At 39.7% G+C, this 19736-nt stretch overlaps 1 protein-coding gene and 1 long non-coding RNA gene across 6 annotated transcripts in view; one reads left to right on the forward strand and one right to left on the reverse strand.

Annotated features, from left to right (window-relative positions):
- CSMD1 (CUB and Sushi multiple domains 1) overlaps positions 1–19736 on the reverse strand; it is a 1932406-nt gene that overhangs the window by 248305 nt on the left and 1664365 nt on the right. For all 5 annotated transcript variants that reach the window (XM_008163737.4, XM_005289701.5, XM_065587776.1 and 2 more), the window contains 3 exons: positions 10259–10377; positions 2609–2678; positions 2001–2117 (listed from right to left, as the gene is read on the reverse strand). In XM_008163737.4, the coding sequence (XP_008161959.2) occupies positions 2001–2117; positions 2609–2678; positions 10259–10377 (306 nt within the window). The remainder of the gene's footprint in view (positions 1–2000; positions 2118–2608; positions 2679–10258; positions 10378–19736) is intronic.
- Positions 1–19736, forward strand: part of LOC101944094 (uncharacterized) — a 68920-nt gene that overhangs the window by 11643 nt on the left and 37541 nt on the right. The window lies entirely within an intron of this gene.

Below are 19736 nucleotides of genomic sequence, written 5' to 3' on the forward strand. Positions count from 1 at the left end.
AGGGAACCTTTACAATAAAAATGTAGGTACTAAGAAACTAGGGTTTGGGGGGAGCTGAACAGGGGTTTTGTGAATCCCAGTGGGGCCTGATTGTAGCATTAGGAACCTAAAGTGCCAGTTAGGCATCGAGGTCCTTTTGTGAATCTAGCCCTAGGAGGTGGAAAAAATCCGGCTTTTCCCAGGTTTTCTACAAAAACTAACATTCAAAAGACACTTTGGAGATCATTCCACACACATATTAATTAGTGGCTGAAATTTGTTTCAAATTCCTCATGGCATGTTTACAAAAAACAGTTCTGTAAAAAGCTGAGAGACTGTGGTACAGACTCCATAAAACAGAACATCTGATGCAACCTTAACTATGGTCTCACTACTGCAAGACCATAATATACTATGTTTCATCACTGAATATTAACCAAATCAGTCAAAAGTAATGAGGTAATACATCAAAGATTTCCAAGGTGAGAAAGCTTTCTACTAGATTATTTCTACTGATATTACAAATTATGTGTACACTTTTACTTTGGGAAAACAAACTAATAAGTAATAAGTAACAAACTATTGAGCAGTTCTGACTCATTTTACCAAACAACATTATAGCCCTTACAATCTCCTTTCCTACTACTGTATGTTTGCTCACCATATACAATATATGGTCCAATTTTAAAACAAGGTTAGAGATAAGATTATTCTAGAAATGGAACATAGTGAGCCAGAAGCCAAAAAAATAATTATTTCCCTGTTTTTATGTTTACATAAATTTTAAAAAAGTTAACCCCAGCTGAATTTTCAATTTTATTAATTTATTTTTCTAAGCCCACCTTAGCTTCAGTAGTAGTCTTTGCATTTTCCAAGAGTTACTACTGTGATCCTACTGGAACTGTATAATTTAAGAGAACAATGTCATGTGAAGTAGATGCTGTAATAGGGAGCCTGTTGAAACTTCTCAGTAAAAGTTACAGAAGATAAAGTAGAGTAGAGAACATATATGGGTAATCATTGGGGTCACTGACAAAAGATGGCTGGGGTTCCTGAGGTTATGAGTTGCCATTTGAAATCATTTCACTGGAGGATTTATTCCTACACACTAGTAATATCCTTTATTGATAATCTTAGAAATTAAAATAATACAAGTTTGACAATATAGCAATCTATAGAGTGATAAATGTTCAGGGAAAGGCTTCGAAAATAAAGAGACTAACACATTTTGATTGAATTATAAATATTTTTGTTAGAGTATTTTTTCCAACTGGCTTTCTTTTAATATTGATTGAGTCCCTGATATAAAAAACTTTCTTCCTATATTGAAGAATATAATATATTTTCTTCTGCAACACGTCATATTTCAGAAGATGCTTGACTTACAAATCAGTTTTTGTAGGTCTCTAAGACTACTGACATTAAAGTTCTTGCAGGATTGGGGGGCCATTGGAGATATTCCTGTCTTGTAAATTGTAAGCTCCTTGGGACAAGAGTCTATGATTTTCTGTATATTTGTAAAGTATACATATGAAAGTGGTTGTTACTTAACTGAGGTACTTGGTTGAGTTCTTAATTTGTCACAACTTGCAGAGTGTTTCCAGTGCAGTTAAAAGGATAAAATGAATGGCTCCCAGGGATTTGGTGGGGGGGCTTGGGCTCATGGGATAGGGTGAGACCTTGTGGCCTTTGCAGGCTGAGGTCAGACTTTGTGGCCCTCAGAGGCCAAGGTCCCCATGTTGCTGCACCCTCTGTCCTCCTCGCTGTGGGGATGGTGGTGTTGGTAGGACTCACAGCAAGCTCCTGAGAGCCTACCCCAAGTTATGGGTTATATAGTAGAGCCCTGTAATCACCACACTGGAACCAATAAAATGTCTCATATAGGAGAGTATGGGGGATAGGTGGGTAGCACCCTTCCCTGTATTTAAGTTTTAATAAAAGTTGTGGCCTGCTGCTTAAAATTCATACATATGTCTGTCCTCATTTCTCTGCTGTGTCCACATTAATGTATGTTTACTTACCGTATCCAATAGGCAATAAGATCTTCCATGTGCAATCTAAGTTACTAGGGTAATTTCCAGGAAAACCTGGGCTCAGGATCACTCCACCCATATTTGTCAGTGTTCCACCACACTTAGCTATTAAGCAGAAAATTAAAGTCAGTCTCTGTTTTAATAATAATAATACATACTTTCAACTACATTACCCAACAACTATATCCCCCACACCCACTTTAAACAGAACATGATTCCAAAGATCTAATATATAGTATAAACAAAAAAGTCATGTAGTGTAAGACAGGAGAGGAGTCAGCCTTTATGCTGGTCCCCTTATAGCTCCCACATTTATGTTACAAATATCTTTTAACATCAAGAACAGCTTTTGCTGATCTGATAAAGAAATTTAAAATCAAACTCTGAGTAGGTATCCAGAAAAGGAATATATTTTAAGAGCAGATGTGGAAAATGAGAAAGAAGTTCTGACTAAATTGTGAAGAGCTAAAGAAATGAAGGAGGCATATCATTCACAGAGGGGAGTTAGCATGTCACTGCATGTCTCTTTCTAAAGCCAATAGTTTCTTATGCCTGTGTTAGTCATAACAACATACGTCTAAAATATGCATTCATACCAATGCAGAGGGGAGATGGATAATTCCAACGGCGAACTGTTCCAGGCATACAAGAAATATGAGACCGACCCTGTTTGGAAAAAAAAAACCTAAATCAAAACACACACATTCATTATAGGGACTTGTGTAGTACAATGATTGTAACTGCCGTGTGTGTGTGTGTGTGTGTGTGTATACACGTCTCCCCATTGGTGACTGAATGTAATGATTTTAAAAGGGAAACACTGAGATGCTGATAATAAAATTTTGACAATTTTTCTCCACTAATATTTTCTAATTAAGGTGGGAAAAAAGCCTTCAGCAATAATTAGAATTCTTTTAAAATATGGGAAATAAGTCTTGATTCACATTCTAAAGAAAAAAAATATTCTCAGATCAACAGTTTTGCCGTAAGTTGTAGTATAGCTCTGCAGAGAAAGGCAAAGCAAAGTTCTCATTTGGTTCATGAGAGGTGACTCAATTTGCAATAGAAAATGTTCAATATGATTAAATAAGTTATTTCTGTTGTCCTAATTTCCCATACAGCACTATATTGTGAGTTAATGGTTTGTCCTGTACAAAGGGGAGCATGTTATTTTGGTACTCCTGGAGCAGAGAAGAAGATTGGGATCTTGCAGTGGTCTTTCCACTGTTCCATGCAGGTGTCAGATATACTCGGTCTGCACCAGAAATGGGCAAACTACGGCCCGCAGGCCACATCCGGCCTGCGGGACCGTCCTGGCCAACGCTTGAGCTCCTGGCCGAGGATGCTAGCCCCCGGCCCCTCCCCCACTGTCCCTCCTCCCCTGCAGCCATGCCATCACGCAGGCAGCACTCTGGGTGAGATTGTGCGCTCCTGCCAAGTAGCGCGGCACCGTGTCTGGCTTCGGCCGGGCGGCGTGGCTGCCAGATATGCTTCTCTGAGCAGCCTGGTGAGGGGGCAGGGGGTTGGATAAGGGGTGGGGGTTCCCGGGGGGCAGTCAGGGGACAGGGAGCAGGGGGCGGTTGGATGGGGCGGAGGTTCTGGGGGGCGGACGAGGGAGGGGTTGGATAAGTGTGGGAGTCCTGGGGGACCTGTCAGGGGGCGGGGATGTGGATAGGGGTCAGGGGATGGGAAAGAGGGGGGGCTGGATAGGCGTTGGGTCCCGGGGGGCCTGTCAAGGGGCGGGGTGTGGATAGGGGTCAGAGCAGTCAGGGGACTGGGAGCAGGGGGGTTGGATGGGGGTGGGGTCCCGGGAGTGGTGGGGTGAGGGGTCCTGGGAGGGGGCGGTTAGGGGACAAGGAGCAGGGGGGTTGGATGTGTGGGGGGTTCTGAGAGGGGCAGTCAGGGGACGGGAAGTGGGAGGGGTCGGACAGGGGTCAGGGGCCAGGCTATTTGGGGAGGCACAGCCTTCTCTACCCAGCCCTCTGTACAATTTTGCGACCCCAATGTGGCCCTCGGGCCAAAAAGTTTGCCCACCTCTGGTCTACTTCCATTGCAGCATCAATGTACCAGAACGTCCATCATGTGCTCTCAGCTGTGATATGGGTATCTAACACAAAGTGGTAACAAAGGGGCACCTCATGCACTATTACTATCTTGCACAATTGCACAAGCTGGCCCACGCTATTCTCAAAAATTACCTATCTTGAAAAGTTCCTGATCACTGGACTAATACTGTTTATAGTACTACATAAATCAACTGTTGAACAAAGAGTTATATGTTCTTGGTTAAATTAACTCTGATCAGTGAAAGCCTTTCTCCTCTATGAACATATAAAGGTCTTTCTCCTTCAGAAAAAAATAAGTTTATTATTTTTAATTCTTAATGAAGACATTTTGCAAGATCAATAGCAAATAGTGAAGTCAGAATCCACAATACACAGTACCACTATGGCTGGTCCGAGAACTTTGATTTCACAAAGCATTTCAGGGTTTTAAATTTCCCCCCCCCCTGCATTGGAATTAAAATTAGACTTTTTGACGGGATGGGGAAAGAAAGAGCAAAAAGAGATTCTCTCTATAGACCAATAGTTAGTGCACTAGCCTGGAACATAGCCCACCCAGGTTCAAGTTCCTGTGCTATCTGATTTGGAGTGATCTGGACTGGAAAAACTCTGCTCTCTCTCATACATCCTGGACAGGAGACCTTAACATAAATTTAATCAAAACCAATATGTTTTCATGAAACAGCAGCCCTACCGATAATATATTTAACAGTGTTAATTTACACTAAAATGCAAAGAAGTGAGAAATTAAGGTGGCTAACTACTTAGATTTAAAGCTATTTATTTTTACCAGAATTATTTTCCTGCAGTGACTCAGAACATTTATTCTCACTCTTAAGTTGTTCTTCAAAGTTTTCATCATCATTTTCACAGAATGATCAAAAATATTTGAAAAGAAAATCTGTGATTCCCGATAGATGAGCCTCATCTTTGGTTGGGATGCCTCAAGTACTACACTGCAATTCCACAGTTGTCAGCAGTAAACCAGGAAATCACAGAATCATGAAACTGCTGAATCAATAAATGAGAAAACCACTTCAATACTGGCTTTGCTTCAAGCATATGAGTAATCCTGTCCATATTCAGCAAAGCACTTGCGCGTGTGCTTAAAGGTGAACATAAAGTTAAATCCCATTAATGTTGATGTTTTAGTACTTTTCTGAATCAGGGCCTAGGAGCCAGATTTTCAAAGGTATTTAGGTTTCTAAAATTGCAGATAGGTGCTAAAAGCACCTAATTCCCATTAACTTCAGTTGGATTTAGGCACCTATCCTGCTTAGATGCATTTGTAAAGTCCCACTAGGTATCTATCTGCATCTTTAGGCACCTAAATAACTTTGTAAAGGTATACATTTAAGAAGACAGAATGTCGACCATTCTTACAAGATGAGGAATTCTGTTCTGGGAAGCAGTGACTCTGAAAAAGATTTGGGAGTTGTGGTGGACAATCAGCTAAATATGAGCTCCCAGTGTAATGCTGTGGGCAAAAGAGCTATTGCAATCCTGGGATGCAAAAACAGGGGAATTTTGAGTAGGTGTAGAGAGGTTAATTATTTTACCTCTACATTCGGCACTGGTGAGAGCACTGCTGGAATACTGTGTCCAGTTCTGGAGCCCACTATTCAAGAAGGAGGTTGATAAATTTGAGAGGGTTCAGAGAAGAGCCAAGAGAATGACTACTGGATTAGAAAACATGACTTTTAGGGATAGACTCAAAAGCTCAATCTCTTTAGCTTAATAAAAAGAAGGTTAAGGGGTGACTTGATCACAGTCTATAAGTATCTATATGGGGAACAACTCTTTAAAAATAGGCTCTTCATTCTAGCAGAGAAAAGTATAACATGATCCAATGGCTCGAGGTTGAAGATAGTAAACTTCAGATTGGATAGGAGATACCGATTTTTAATGGTGAGAGTAATTAACTATTGCAACAATTTACCAAGGATTGTGGTGGATTCTCCATCACTGACAATTTTTAAATCAAGGAAGGATGTTTTTTTTTCTAAAAGTTATGTTTTAGGAATTATTTGGGGGAAATTCTATGGATTGTGTCATATAGGAGTCAGACTAGATTATCACAATGGTCAGTTTCGGCCTTAGAATCTATGAAATCTGGCCTTTGGTGCATAAAACAGACTGCCTGTCCCCAGATAACATATTGAAGTGAAGAAAATTCCCTATTCATTCTGGGACATTACTGATCCTTACTCTACCAGTACATTTGCAAAGGTAAACGCAAAAAAAATACTGTACAGGTTGTGTAAAAGTGATGCATGAACAGTAAATTTATCTCATAATGATGAAACCAATAGAATAATCAATTTTACTGATCCACGGTTATAATCTTCTATTGAACTTAGCATAAAACCCTGATGAATTTAATGTTAATTCTCCTTACAGATCAACAGAAGGTTCTGGTTTAAATTATTAATTTTAGTTTAAACCTAAATGGAAATATATACATCTATATTTTAAATAAAAACCATAGCTCAAAAGGAGGTAGAAAGTTTTTGGAATACTACCTTAGGAGTTTCTCCTAAGTACTCAGGAACTCAGGTATATTTCACCATTATTTTCTTAGTACACAGAAACCTTGATGTATGCAACTATTTGGTGTCTGTGTATGTATATGTATGTGTGTGTACACACACAAACACACACAGTCCTTTTTAAATAGCTTTAACATTTAATTTTGCCCAGCCCAGCAGCTCTGAATAAGGAGAACAGAGAATCCTGTTCCTTTGCAAATGGATCTACTCTAGTGTGGAGGTGATCCCAGTGTGCCCCCTTTCAGTCAGTTGTGGCACCACATGTGAGCCCCTTCTCACTTCCTTTCACCCATGTTATAAACAAGTCCAGACTGACCTTTTTTAATCAAAGGGCACGTCCATTACAAGGGCATCATACAAATGACTGCTATAAGAACAAGTAGAAGTTCACTCAGATACACCCGGGGACATTTGTTGCCTTTGGCTTAGTCCAGTTAACCATTTCTGGTTCTTTCCTTCAGGAGATTCTTCTTTCCTGCACCAGAAAACAGTGTCTGGTCCAGGAACCTTTTCAGTCCCTCCTTAAACAAGAATTTCCAGTTCTCCTCTTTGAAATTAGGCTGTATTAGTTAGATCCACGCTTTTTCCTTACCCAGGAGTCCCCTGAGCTCTTCTTTCTGGAGCTAAATTGTGGATTACCTTGCTCTGGGGCCCTTTACCTTTTCTTTAATTACTCTTCAGGCTGCTCAGCAGGCCAGCCTTTTTCTGCGGGTATCTCCTGGTGTCTGCTCTGCTTTGAGATGGGAAGCAGCCTTTATGCTAGTCCCCTACACTTATCCTCGGGACTGCTTCCTCTCTCCCAGTGTCTTCCAGGCCCTTCTATGTATAATCAGACCTTTCAACCTCTTAAAGGGCTATGCCATGTGATGATTAGGCCCCACTATCCTTGAGAGATAGACTGCCCACTCACATATGGTGTTATGAATGCTGCCAATCAATAGGGCAATCAGAGGGGATGGAGAAGGGCAGACAAGAAGAAGGGGCATGACCCCCAGCTTCTTCCATTTCATACTGGCCACCACAGGTGACCAGTGGTAACCAAGTTCAAGGATGGTGCAGAGGATGACCTCTGCTTCTTCAGGCATTGTATCTGACTGAGACACAATGACTCCAGGAGCTGCCACAGGAGAAGGAAACTTCATACTACCCCCTTTTGTAACACAAAAACTGAGCCTTCTCAGAAATGGGAAGGACCCTGAACTAACAGAAAAAAAATGGCACTGAGAGTCAGGTCTGGCTTCTATAGTCATTTAACTTTTTTTTGATCCATTTTACCCAAATGTATAAACAATATAATAGTTACTAAAGTGGTGTTTTGTACTAATGGAACCTGAGGATTAATTAATTTATTAAAGGTTGCAAAGCATTTCGAGAGTCTCATATGAAAGGTAACAAAGAAAGAATGTGCAAAGTATATGTTAAAGAACGCTATGTGTTTGAAGTTCTTCAGTGAAATTTGCTATTTTGTTTATAAAAATATGAATTTCTCAGACTGCCTTGAGACTATATAGAGTAGGAACGTTTTTGATTTTTAATTATTTTTCTAGTAATTTATTTGAATTATACTGTAAACTCATTATTTTTTGTTTGGACGGTTAAACATTTAGAAACAAACTAGAACTCATTGAAAAATATGATGGGAGGCAGGGAATATTTTTTTTCTCAGTTTTCCTCAAAAAATGTCCCCCTCCTCCAATATTTTTTTTTAATACTAAAACCAAAACCCATTTTTAATTTAAAAATAAGCAGTTTTCAGTAAAGATTTTTACTCAATAGTTTAAGGTTTTTGGTTTTTCATTGAAAAAAATTGAACATTTATTCAAACATCCCATGACAGTATTTGCTTTTTCATCTAAAATATTTTTAAATCATTGAACTAGCTCTAGAACAAACCACTTCTGTAGAGCTTCATCTTCAGCCCATCCCCACCACCACATACAATTCTGATTTCTGAAATGGATAAGTTTGTAATACGATTGAGAACTAACAACTATCTCTGCACTTAACAAGTACATTCAGGAAGCAATCATATGGCCTGTAAAAGCACTTTTGAAGAATGAACAGAAGTTATATTCTCTCTGTTCCATAAGTCCACTCCACAACACGATTCCACTGTTTTAAATCCCCCCTTCTTGGGCCACACATTCCCCTTCAGAGTTTTAGAATTACTTCCCATATGCAACTGCAGGTAGTTGGTTTGAGCTCCATTGCTTTTCTTTTAAAGCCTAATGAAAACCAAATTAAACCTGACAGATGTGAATAATATGCCTGAAGAATTAGGGCCAGATCTACAGTTGATTAAAATTGACATAGCTCCATTGGCTCCATGGGAGCTATACTGATTAACACCTTTTAAAACTCTGGCCAATTATGCCTTTTAGAAGCTTTATTTTTTTAAGTGTTTTGAACTCAATTCAGTTCAAGCAATTGTCCTAGCTGAGTTACAAGTCCATTGCTGGTATCTGCCTGAGAAAGACAAGCTGAGATGCAAAAAATAATTAAATGCTCTGTTGGGGCAGAATCAGTACATTGTAATAGAGATTTCAACAGTTCTGAAAAGTATTCAGGACTTTCCTATAGGATTCTGCAGGAGAAGACCTTAAGCAGCTATTGTATGCATCCTGGAAAGTGTCACAGTATATGGAGGCAACCCTGACTCCAAAGTAAAGGTTGAGTTGAGTTCTGAATTTATATGGAAATAAGACAGGTCAAAAATAAATTTGTACCTAGGGGAGAATATAACATGGTATTGTAAAGGAACTTCTGATTATGAAATCCCTGGTCACCATAACAGGACAACTGCAACTGAGCAAACCAAAGCCACAAACTGAGGGGGGGGGGGACTGAATTAACCACAACAGACTTTTCTCAGCCTCAGAGAGAGGGATATAAATAGATTATTCATACTTAGGTTTCACATACCTCATTTCCTAATTAATACAGCTCTTAATTAGGAAGATGTAATTGTATTTTCCTAATACTGTATTTATTGATTTGCATTTGTTTGCCTTACTAAGCAAGATAATTAGGAACCAGAAGAGTAACTACACATTAGGATCCATTAAGACAAGGAAATAAACTTTAGTCTGGGATTCACATGTTAACTGTCGCAGGCAAAAAAGTGTTTGCAACAGGCAAATAGCCTGTTTACTATTGGAGACTAAACTAGTGTCTGCATGGTAAACATCTCCAGTATGTGCATTCCTTTGTCATATTTCTTTCCTTTAGATTTTTTTTTCCCCAATACATTTAATGTTCATGAAAGATGGCACTGGAAACTGACCTCCTATTTCTCAGCATAACATGAATAGCACTAAGATTCGTACTATATATTCCCATCAATGTGCCTCAAATTTCACTTAGAAGAACCACTTCTAGAAGTGAGAGAATGCATTTCAGTCTCCATGTCCTTTTAATCATCTGTCTCTCTACTAACACTCTCAGTCTGATGACAAATGTATTCACTGGAGAAGAAATTTTAGCTATTGCTGTGTTTACCTATCCATCCTAAATGGTTTCTAACTACTAACTGCTGAGGAATCATTATTCTTAGACAACAGTCTTTAGTTAAAATCAATAATTTTGTATTACAATCCATAACACACTATGTTCTGAAGAAAAAAGAAATGAGTACCTGTAATGTGTATCCTGGCTCACATTGAAAAGACAAAACATCATTCACCATATATCTATCTCCCATTTTGATGCCATTGCTAGGAAGTATTGGTTCTGGACAAGCAGCTAGGCCTACAGCTGAAAAATGTAAATACAAAGATTGAAAAGATATAGGTAAGTGAATGAAAACTCTTCTCTCTTCTGTTTGAGTTCTTCACAGTGTATTTCAGAAAACAGAGAGTAACAAATTAGTTAAAAATCACATTTGATTTATTTAATATTAAACTTAGTTGTGCTTAAAATGTTGAATCTATCTTTAAAGTGCTCAGAACTTTCACACAACATCCAAATGGCAATATTTAAATACAAAGATTCTAATGTGTACCTCATGAACATTCTTTGCTATGGGATTATTAAATAAACTCTTCAACTAAAAGTTATCAATTACTTTAAATCATAAGCTATCCTGTCTTTGGAGACTTCCTTCAATCCTTCTGCTTTCTGGAAAGGGAAAGGAAAAAAAAAACAAAAACCAGAACTGGTTAAGCAACATTGTCTACCTCAGATGAGATGAAGATCTAAAAAAAATCCCAGAATAACAAATAACTAATGTTCATCAGTAGGAGGTCATCAGTCAACAAGGACTAGTTCCACTGCACTTCTATACAAAAGCTGAAAGAGAGATTGAAAGGAAACGATGAAATCTGAGCACTCCAGATGACATCAAAAGTGCTCCACCACAATCTGGTCAATAATCTTCACCAATACAGGATGCTTAGAGTCAGAATGATAATCAGCAGATCAGTAACCTTTAGACATGTCCTCTGCATCTTTCAACTGCCACTCATTTGAGAGAAAATATTGTTCTTCCTCTGGGAAACTAAGAATCTAAAATAATAGGCCCAGTATCTTCCAACTTGATTTCACTAACAATAACGGCACGTGTCTGATGACACAATGAAGCTCCCCCAGCATATTCTGAACCTCAATTCTGTTTGTTCCTTTCACACACAAATCAGTTACCAAGAAACAATTAAGAGTTAACTGGATTGGCTACCTAAGAAAAGTAGATTTAACACAAACAAGCAAAACCAACACCTTTTTACAGGAAGTAAAACACGACTCCCCACATAGAGGCAGCTTAGAGCAGCTCAGCATAGTTTAAGACTTAATGGAAGCTGTAGGGAGTATAAAGAAACAATTTCTCTTTGCCTTTCAAAGCCAGTCTTGTGTCCTGTCAACTGAGCCACTGAATCCTAGAATTGTAGGACTGGAAGGGATCTCCATCTAGTTCAGTACCCTGCACTCATAGCAGAACTAAGTATTATCTAGACCATCCCTGACAGGTGTTTGTCTAACCTGCTCTGAAAAATATCCAATGATGGAGATTCCACAACCTTCTAGGCAATATATTCCAGTGCTTAACTTCCTGACAGTTAGGAAACTTTTCCTAATGTCCAACCTAAACCGTCCTTGCTGCAATTTAAGCCCATTGCTCCTTGTTTTATCCTCAGAGGTTAACGAGAACAATTTTTCTCCCTCCTCCCTGTAACAATCTATCTTGCACTTGAAAACTGTTATGTCCCCTCTTAGTCTTCTCCAGACTAAACAAACCCATTTTTTTCAGTCTTCCCTCAAAGGTCATGTTTTCTAGACCTGTCATCATTTTTGTTGCCCTTCTCTGGACTTTCTCCCATTTGTCCACATCTTTCCTGAAATGTGGTGCCCAGAACTGGACACAATACTCCAGTTTATGCCCAATCAGTGTGGAGTAGAGCAGAAGAATTCTCGTATTTTGCTTACAACACTTGGGCTAATATACTTCTGCTAATCCCAGAATGATGTTTGCTTTTTTTCCCAACAGTGTTACACTGTTTTTTCCCAACAGTGTTACACTGTTCACTTATATACTTGTGATCCACTATGAACCCCAGATCTCTTTCTGCAATAGTTCTGAGTACACAGTCATTTTTGCTTTTGTATGTTTGCAACTGATTGTTCCTTTCTAAGTGGAGAGCTTTGCATTTGTCCTTATTGCATTTCATTCTATTTACTTCAGACCATTTCTCCAGTTTGTCCAGATCATTTTGAATTTTAATCCTATCCTCCAAAGCACTTGCAACACCTCCCACCTTGGTATCATCCATACACTTTATAAGTGTACACTCTCGTCATTATCTAAACCATTGATGAAGATATTGAACAGAACTGGACACAGAACTGATCCTTGCTGGACCCCACTCATTATGCCCTTCCATCATGACTGTGAACCAGTGATAACTACACTCTGGGAATGGTTTTCCAACCAGTTATGCACCCACCCTACAGGAGCTCCATCTAGGTTCTATTTCCCTGGTTTATGAGAAGGTTATGTGAGACAGTATCAAAAGTGTTACGAAAGTCAAGATATACCACATCTTCCACTTTCCCTTTATCCACAAGGCCTGTTACTCTGTTAAAGGAAGCTATTAGGTTGGTTTGACACCATTTGTTCTTGACAAATCCATGCTGACTGTTAGTTATCACCTTATTTCTCCTAAGTGTTTGTACACTGATTGCTCAATTATTTGTGCCATTATTTTTCCAGGTACTGAAGTAAAGCTGATTGGTCTGTAATACCCTGGGTTGTCCTTATTTCCCTTTTTATAGCTTGGCACTATATTTGCCCTTTTCCAGTCCTCTGGAATCTCTCTGGTCTTCCATGACTTTTCATACATAATCGCTAATGGCTCAGATATCTCCTCAGTCATCTCCTTGAGTATTATAGGATGTATTTAATGAGGCCCTGGTGACTTGAAGACATCTAACTTGTCTAAATAATTTTTAACTTGTTCGTTCCTATTTTTAGCCTCAGATCCTACCTCATTTTCACTGGCATTCACTGTGTTAGATATCTAATCACTACTAAACTTTTTGGTGAAAACTGAAACAAAAAAATCAATTAGCCCTTTTGCCATTTCCACATTTTCTGTTGTTGTTTTTCCCCCTTCACTTAGAAAAAGTCCTATTCTGTCCTTCGTCTTCCTCTTGCTTCTAATATATTTGTAGAATGTTTTCTTGTTATCCTTTAAGTCTCTAACTAGTTTGATCTCACTTTGTGCCTAGTTGTGCCTAGTATTTTATTGTTTTAGATGTCACAGTAGATTAAATTGATTTTAAAGGAGGATTTGTTTCTGCTTTTTCTTCCTCCTAAAAGTGTCAATGCATTGTGGAGTTTGAGAGATGCTATTCACAGCAGGTTGCACGTAAGTTCACAATATAATTATGCACTTAGCTGGGCCCCTCAAGATTTGTTCCCCTTCAGTGCCCCTGGACAAACATCCATGGGTAGGGCCAAATTGAGGCCTATGTAGCATAGGCACTTGCCTTAGATCTCTGCTCCCAGAGTTACGTGATGAAGTCAGAAACTCATTAAAAATGTTTCTAGCCCTCAAGATTGGGAAGAAAAGCCAGATAATAAGAATTGAATATAACTAGGGCCCTACCAAATTCACAGCAGTGAAAAACATGTCACAGACCATGAAATCTGGTCTCACCCATGAAATCTGGTCTTTTGTGTACTTTTACCCTATACTATACAGATTTCACCAGCATTTCTCAAACCAGGGGTCCCGGTGGCCTTACCCAAAAGAGGGTTTTGGGGGGGTTGCAAGGTTATTGTAGGTGGGTCATGGTATTGCCACCCTTTCTTCTGTGCTGCCTTCAGAGCTGGATAGCTGGATGCAATACCATATTATGCCATCCTTACTTCTGCGCTGCTGCTGGCAGTGGTGCTGCCTTCAGAGCTGGGCTCCTGGCCAATAGCCACAGCTCTCCGGCTGGTCAGCACTGAAGGCAGTGCCATCACCAGTAGCAGTGCAGAAATAAGGGTGGCAATACCGTGACCCCCCTACAATAACATTGCAGCCTCCCCATCCTTTTTTGGGTCAGGACCCCTACAGTTACAACACCATGAAATTTCAGATTTAAATATCTGAAATAATGAAATTTACGATTTTCAGAATCCTATGACCATGAAATTGACCAAAATGGATGGTGAATTTGATAGGGTCCTAAATATAACTCCTGCAATGGTCAGCCTGAGACTTCAGAGACCCTCCAGTAGAAGGGGTTTCCACAACCACAAAGGAAACTTCCTGGCACCACACACACCACTAGAGCTGAGTGAATATATATATATATATTGATTCAGTGGCCAAACTAAAAATAAATCAGGGAAAAATGAAGGTGGATGGGGCTTGTTTTGAACGAAAACTGATTTTTCCCCCCATTTTTTCCTCACTAAAACCAAAGAAATTCATTTGAGTCAAATGAAACATTTTGCAGCGTTAATTCAAAATGAAATGTCAAGATGGTTTATTTTGACAGTTCAGATTTATTTTCCCCATCAACTATTCACTAAATTCAACCTGGTCTCATAACAATGCATTCTTTAGCAAATGTATTATTTGCCAAAACAAAACAAAAAAATTCACACAGCTCCATTCACTACCAGACTTCCAACCTGGAGGAGCTTGGGTTGATTGACATGGGGATGGGAGACTTGGATGTCACACTAGACTGTACAGGATTCATTCCCTCTTGATGGGGCTAAGATGGTTCTCCTCTCTGACCTTTTGGCTCCATGGCTCAGAGTGTGTGGGGGGGAGTGTTAGTATTCTCCTAGGTGGCACCTAATCGTGGCACCGAAATGAGCTGCCACTTCTATATATGATATGATCCTTTCTTATACGCTTAGACCAGCAGTGAAATAGTCAACATTATTGTCAAATAGCCAACATTTAAATTACCATCTGCGCTAAGTTCCCATCAAGATGACCAGGGCAATGCACACATTATTTCATTGGTTACACTTGCTTCATGTTTTTAAGTTTTCTTCACAAAAGGACTTGGAGAAGTAGGGTTTTTTTTGTTTGTTTGTTTGTTTGTTTGTTTTAACTGAAAGCTGAGATTCTGGTGAACAAGATGGCATCCTCCAAAACAATTTAAAAAAGAAGGCTCATGTCACTGTCCCAGTATGACCCTTGCCAATTGAAGCCAGGCTCATAGTGCTTTTTAAAAAAAAAAAAAAAAAGAGTGTGAGGGTTGGAAGGGACCATCTAGTCCAACCCCCTGCTCAAAGCAGGACCAATCCCCAGACAGATTTTTGCCCCAGATCCCTAACTGGCCCCCTCAAGGATTGAACTCACAACCCTAGGTTTAGGAGGCCAATGCTCAAACGACTGAGCGATCCCTCCCCACATTGCTTAGTTTATGTGAAACACAGGGCATAGCTTAATTTATTTTAGGACAGAACATGTACAGCATTCATTTTTCAAAGCTCTTTTTCTTTCTTTTCTTATTTTAATATGAAGACTCAATTTTGCTATAAGATACATAAGTGCATCTGAAAACAAAGCTCTATAAACAAGCAGCAAACAAATATTACTATAATAGTCTCTGTGTTCATGCTGTGGACTGTAGCTATAAGGAATATTGGTATTCTTCAAACTGCACAGGAAAATCTGGACATGTTTTCTGCACTTGTGTAAAAATGGGGAATGTGTAAAAATGGGGAATCCTGCAAATGGGGAATGGTTTATCAACAGTGCAGGAAGTCTTAGTCTTATGCTCCAGTTATTCATACCTATTTTCTCAAACAGGAATACATTTAATAAGTGCGTATTATACCATACACATGATAGAATAAAAAATGGATACAAGACTTCTCTGTATAGCCAATAAAACACTATCATATTAAATGAATTTATACAACTTTCATTAAAGTCAAAGAAGAATTAGCATGGATAATAATTGAAGTTATCTATGTATAACTGAAGCAAGAATAATATATTGTTTATTTGATTTAACTGTATCAGAGTGCCATGGGGAGAAAACAAAGCAGAATGGAACTTTTACACTGTGTGAGAATGGGTTTCAGCATTTTCTGGCATATCTTTCAATGAACTTCCAGTCAAATTATGCTTTTTTTGGCACTGGTACTGTATACCCTTCACTTCACTGACTTGCACGCTAAATCCCACTAAATGCTACAGCTCTTACTGCTTTCTAATGGAATCTAACCCATTTAGTGACAGTAAGTGTGACTTGACAGAATGTTCAGTGCAGAAATTACATGATATTTGGCCTTACTGTGATATGTGACATTTTGAAGTCTGTTGTTCCAGATGGTTCATCATGCAACAATATCTCAAATTATCCACTGAGACCTCAGTCTTTCTACAAAAATATAATTGCGCTTCAGATAATGCTATTTACCATTTTTGATACAGACAAGGTTTTAGCCTTATGCCCCCAGTCATCAATTTATCTACCGCTCATCACCAAGGCATATGAATGCCTTACAAAGCCAAACATATACACAAGGAGGCTCTCTATTTCTCTCTAGCCACTTTGAGCCAGCAAGATTGTTGTTTTTAAATGTAATTAGTTTAACTCTTATTTATTTTACAGTTTAGAGAAAGGAGAAAATGAAGTAGGTTTTACACTCTGATTGGAAGTTAGTAAGATTTGGGTCATTCTAATATTTTCCATAAAGAAGTTCATAGTTCTGGGCCAGCTGCTCTCTCCTGTGCTCAGAAGTCTCACTACGGAAGTTGACATATCCATTGTTCCAGAGGAACACAGTTGTAATGGTTGGTCATGCTCACACTGAGTGAGGCAGTCCTTTAAGTAGCTAGGAGAGCTTTGAAGGTAAGGACCAAAGCCTTGAACCTGACTTCAAATTCAATGGGAAAGTAGTTTAGAAAGAAGAGTGTAGAATTGCTGCTGCAGTTTAACCCTGTTTCAGCTTATAAATGATTAGGTATAGTGAAATGTTTCTCCTCTTTTGCAGCTCAGTATCTGACAATATGCTAATCCGTTTGATCCTCCCAGATAAGTCTATGCTCCTGGGCTGATTCTGCCCTGGAGCTACTCCATTTCCCAAGACAATAGAAATGAAGGAGAGAGGGGAGATCACATTGAGCCTGGCTCCCCCAAGAGTGGGGTGGTCTCCCCTGCACAGTTCTGCATCCTGGGGATACTGAGTAGTCCCAGTGTGATCTCATCACCCTCTTCTCCCACTTATTCTGCTGTACTTGCTGCAGATAGTTCTGAGTCTGCTCCGTCTGAGTGAGTTGCTGCCCCTGAGAGAGCTCCACCAGAGGGTTCCTCTCTGAAGCCTTGCATCAATTTCTTATAGTTCTATTGTAATAATGCCTTCAGGCTTGAAAATTTCAATCCATACCGTGGCTCTTCAAGGATGTTTCATGGTGTGTTAAGGTTCAGTGCACTTAGATGCACACTGAAAGCAGCATGCACGGATCGAACAAGAAGTGTATGAAAACAAACTGAAAGGTTCAGTAAAACAAGTACAATAAAACAAAATAAAACAGGCTTCTTTGGTCTTTTTTGGCTAATAAGTTCCATTAAACAACAAATCAGGGCTCTGCACTGTGATTCATTTTAGTTTAATTTTTCATTTAGTTTAATTTTTTTCTGAATGGTGTCTTTGGTCTGTCATTTGTTTGCTTTCTGTGAGGGTTGTGTAGCTGGGCTGGGGGGCCCTGAACAGGCTAGGTTAGACAGACCTATTTGTCTGTGTCTCAGTGGAGGGGGTGATTAGGACCCTTGGGGTTTTGATCAGCCTCTGTGTTTGAAGTCTGAGTAGTTAAGCCCTCCCTGTTAGCAAGGGAATGGAGCTGAGAAGGAAGGCTTCATATAAGCTAGATCCCAGGCAACCTCCTGACCAAGTGAACAGGAGAGGCAAATGGGAGTTTCAGAGGGACTATGAGAGGATCACTTTCTAGGTGCAGTTCTACATTCAATACTATGATGGCCAGTGATGAATCAGTGGTTGTGACTTGAAGCAAATGTGCTATGTTTTCTTTCCTGCCACATGCCAGAAGGGACTTCCTATGTATGAAGTGCAAGTCAGTGGTTTTGCTGGAAGAAAAGATTCTTGGATTGGAAAGACAAGTACAGACACTGTGAAGCCTCAGGAGCTGAGCAGGTCTAATACAACCAGATTCAGGAAGCATCAGCACCCCAGGTTCAAGGAAGAAGGAACTGGACACCGAGGAATCCGAGAAAAAAAAGAGGTAATTAGAGGCAGCTTGACAGTTTGCAGTCACCAGAGGCAAGAGGACAAGTCAGAATTCTACTGGGCTGGAGACAGATGAGGGTGACAGATGAGACTGTACCTACCAGAGGCAAAAGGATCAGGAGAAATTCCACACAGCTAAACATGTCCAATATTTAACAAGTCCTCAGCATGGAAACTGAAAAAAAAATATTTCTGAAGATCTATCTTGCTGAATGGAATGGAGAGGTGTATGGTACACACCTCTAGCTGCTTCCTCTAACTCATAAGAAAATCCAACATGCCGACAAAGAGATCTCCAATTATCCAAGGAAGACAGACTATCCTTGGACGAATGGAAATAATGATCTTCAAGAGAAAGCAGGCAGTAGGACAGTCTGCTGTCTTCCCGGAGCCAAGACACAAGATGAGTGACTTTAAGATTGGACAGGCAAGGATGGTAGACTATCTTGTTAGATCAAATTTTAGTCTTTTAGATGTGTGTTTTCACTTGATTTGCTTGTAACCATTTCTACTTTTATCCCTTTTACTTGGATATAACTTAATCCATATTCTTTTGTTAATAAACTTGTTTTGCTTTCATTATAAATCACCAGTGCTGTGCAAGTTCAGTAAAGTGTATGCTTTTAGAAAGCTGGCAGGTTGGAGAGTTTTACTGTCTTTGTACGGGTAGTCAACTTAACACTTGCTCTGTGAGGGTCCAGTGTGAATGACTGGTCCCTGCAGTAGGACAATTTGGGGGTGAATCTGGGGCTGGAAACGTACTAAGGTCTGCCTGCAAGGAATAATCAGGTTGGGGAAAGCCAGGGTCAGACTTGTACGCTGCTGCAGTCAGAGCTCTGGACCAAAGCCGCACAGGGTTACAAGACAGACACTCAGGGTTACAAGACAGATGGCAATCAACCCCCTTACTGGCCTGGGTGAACCCAAAAACATCACAGCTGTGAAGAGAAAAAAATCGTTAATTGCCTGTACACCAGTGCTAGGGAAACAGAAAAGAGAAATTGGAAGTGTTCCTTTCTGAGCATAAATTCAGCTTAGTTGGTATTACTGAAACTTAGCGGGAAGAGTCATATGACTGGAATGCTAAAATCAATGGTTATGGACTACTTAGGAAGGACTGAGTAGGCAAAAGGAGGTGGGGAGAGACACTCTGTCAAAAACTGCATTATCTGTTTCTGAATAACTGACAACTTGGAATCAAATGATCATGAACACGGAGGAGAGCATAGCTATGATACATACATGGATGCCACCCCTCCTCTGTTCCTAAAGAAAGGATTAATGTTGTAATAGATAAAGCACAAGATGTGGTACTAGTTGGTGTCTGCTTCAGACCACCAAATCACACAAGGGAACAGAACGACAGGCTACTTAGGCACCTATCTATAATGGGAGGGGGGGGAAGAAAGGT

The sequence above is a fragment of the Chrysemys picta genome, chromosome 3, assembly GCF_011386835.1.
Source record: "Chrysemys picta bellii isolate R12L10 chromosome 3, ASM1138683v2, whole genome shotgun sequence".
Classification (NCBI taxonomy): Eukaryota; Metazoa; Chordata; order Testudines; family Emydidae; genus Chrysemys; species Chrysemys picta.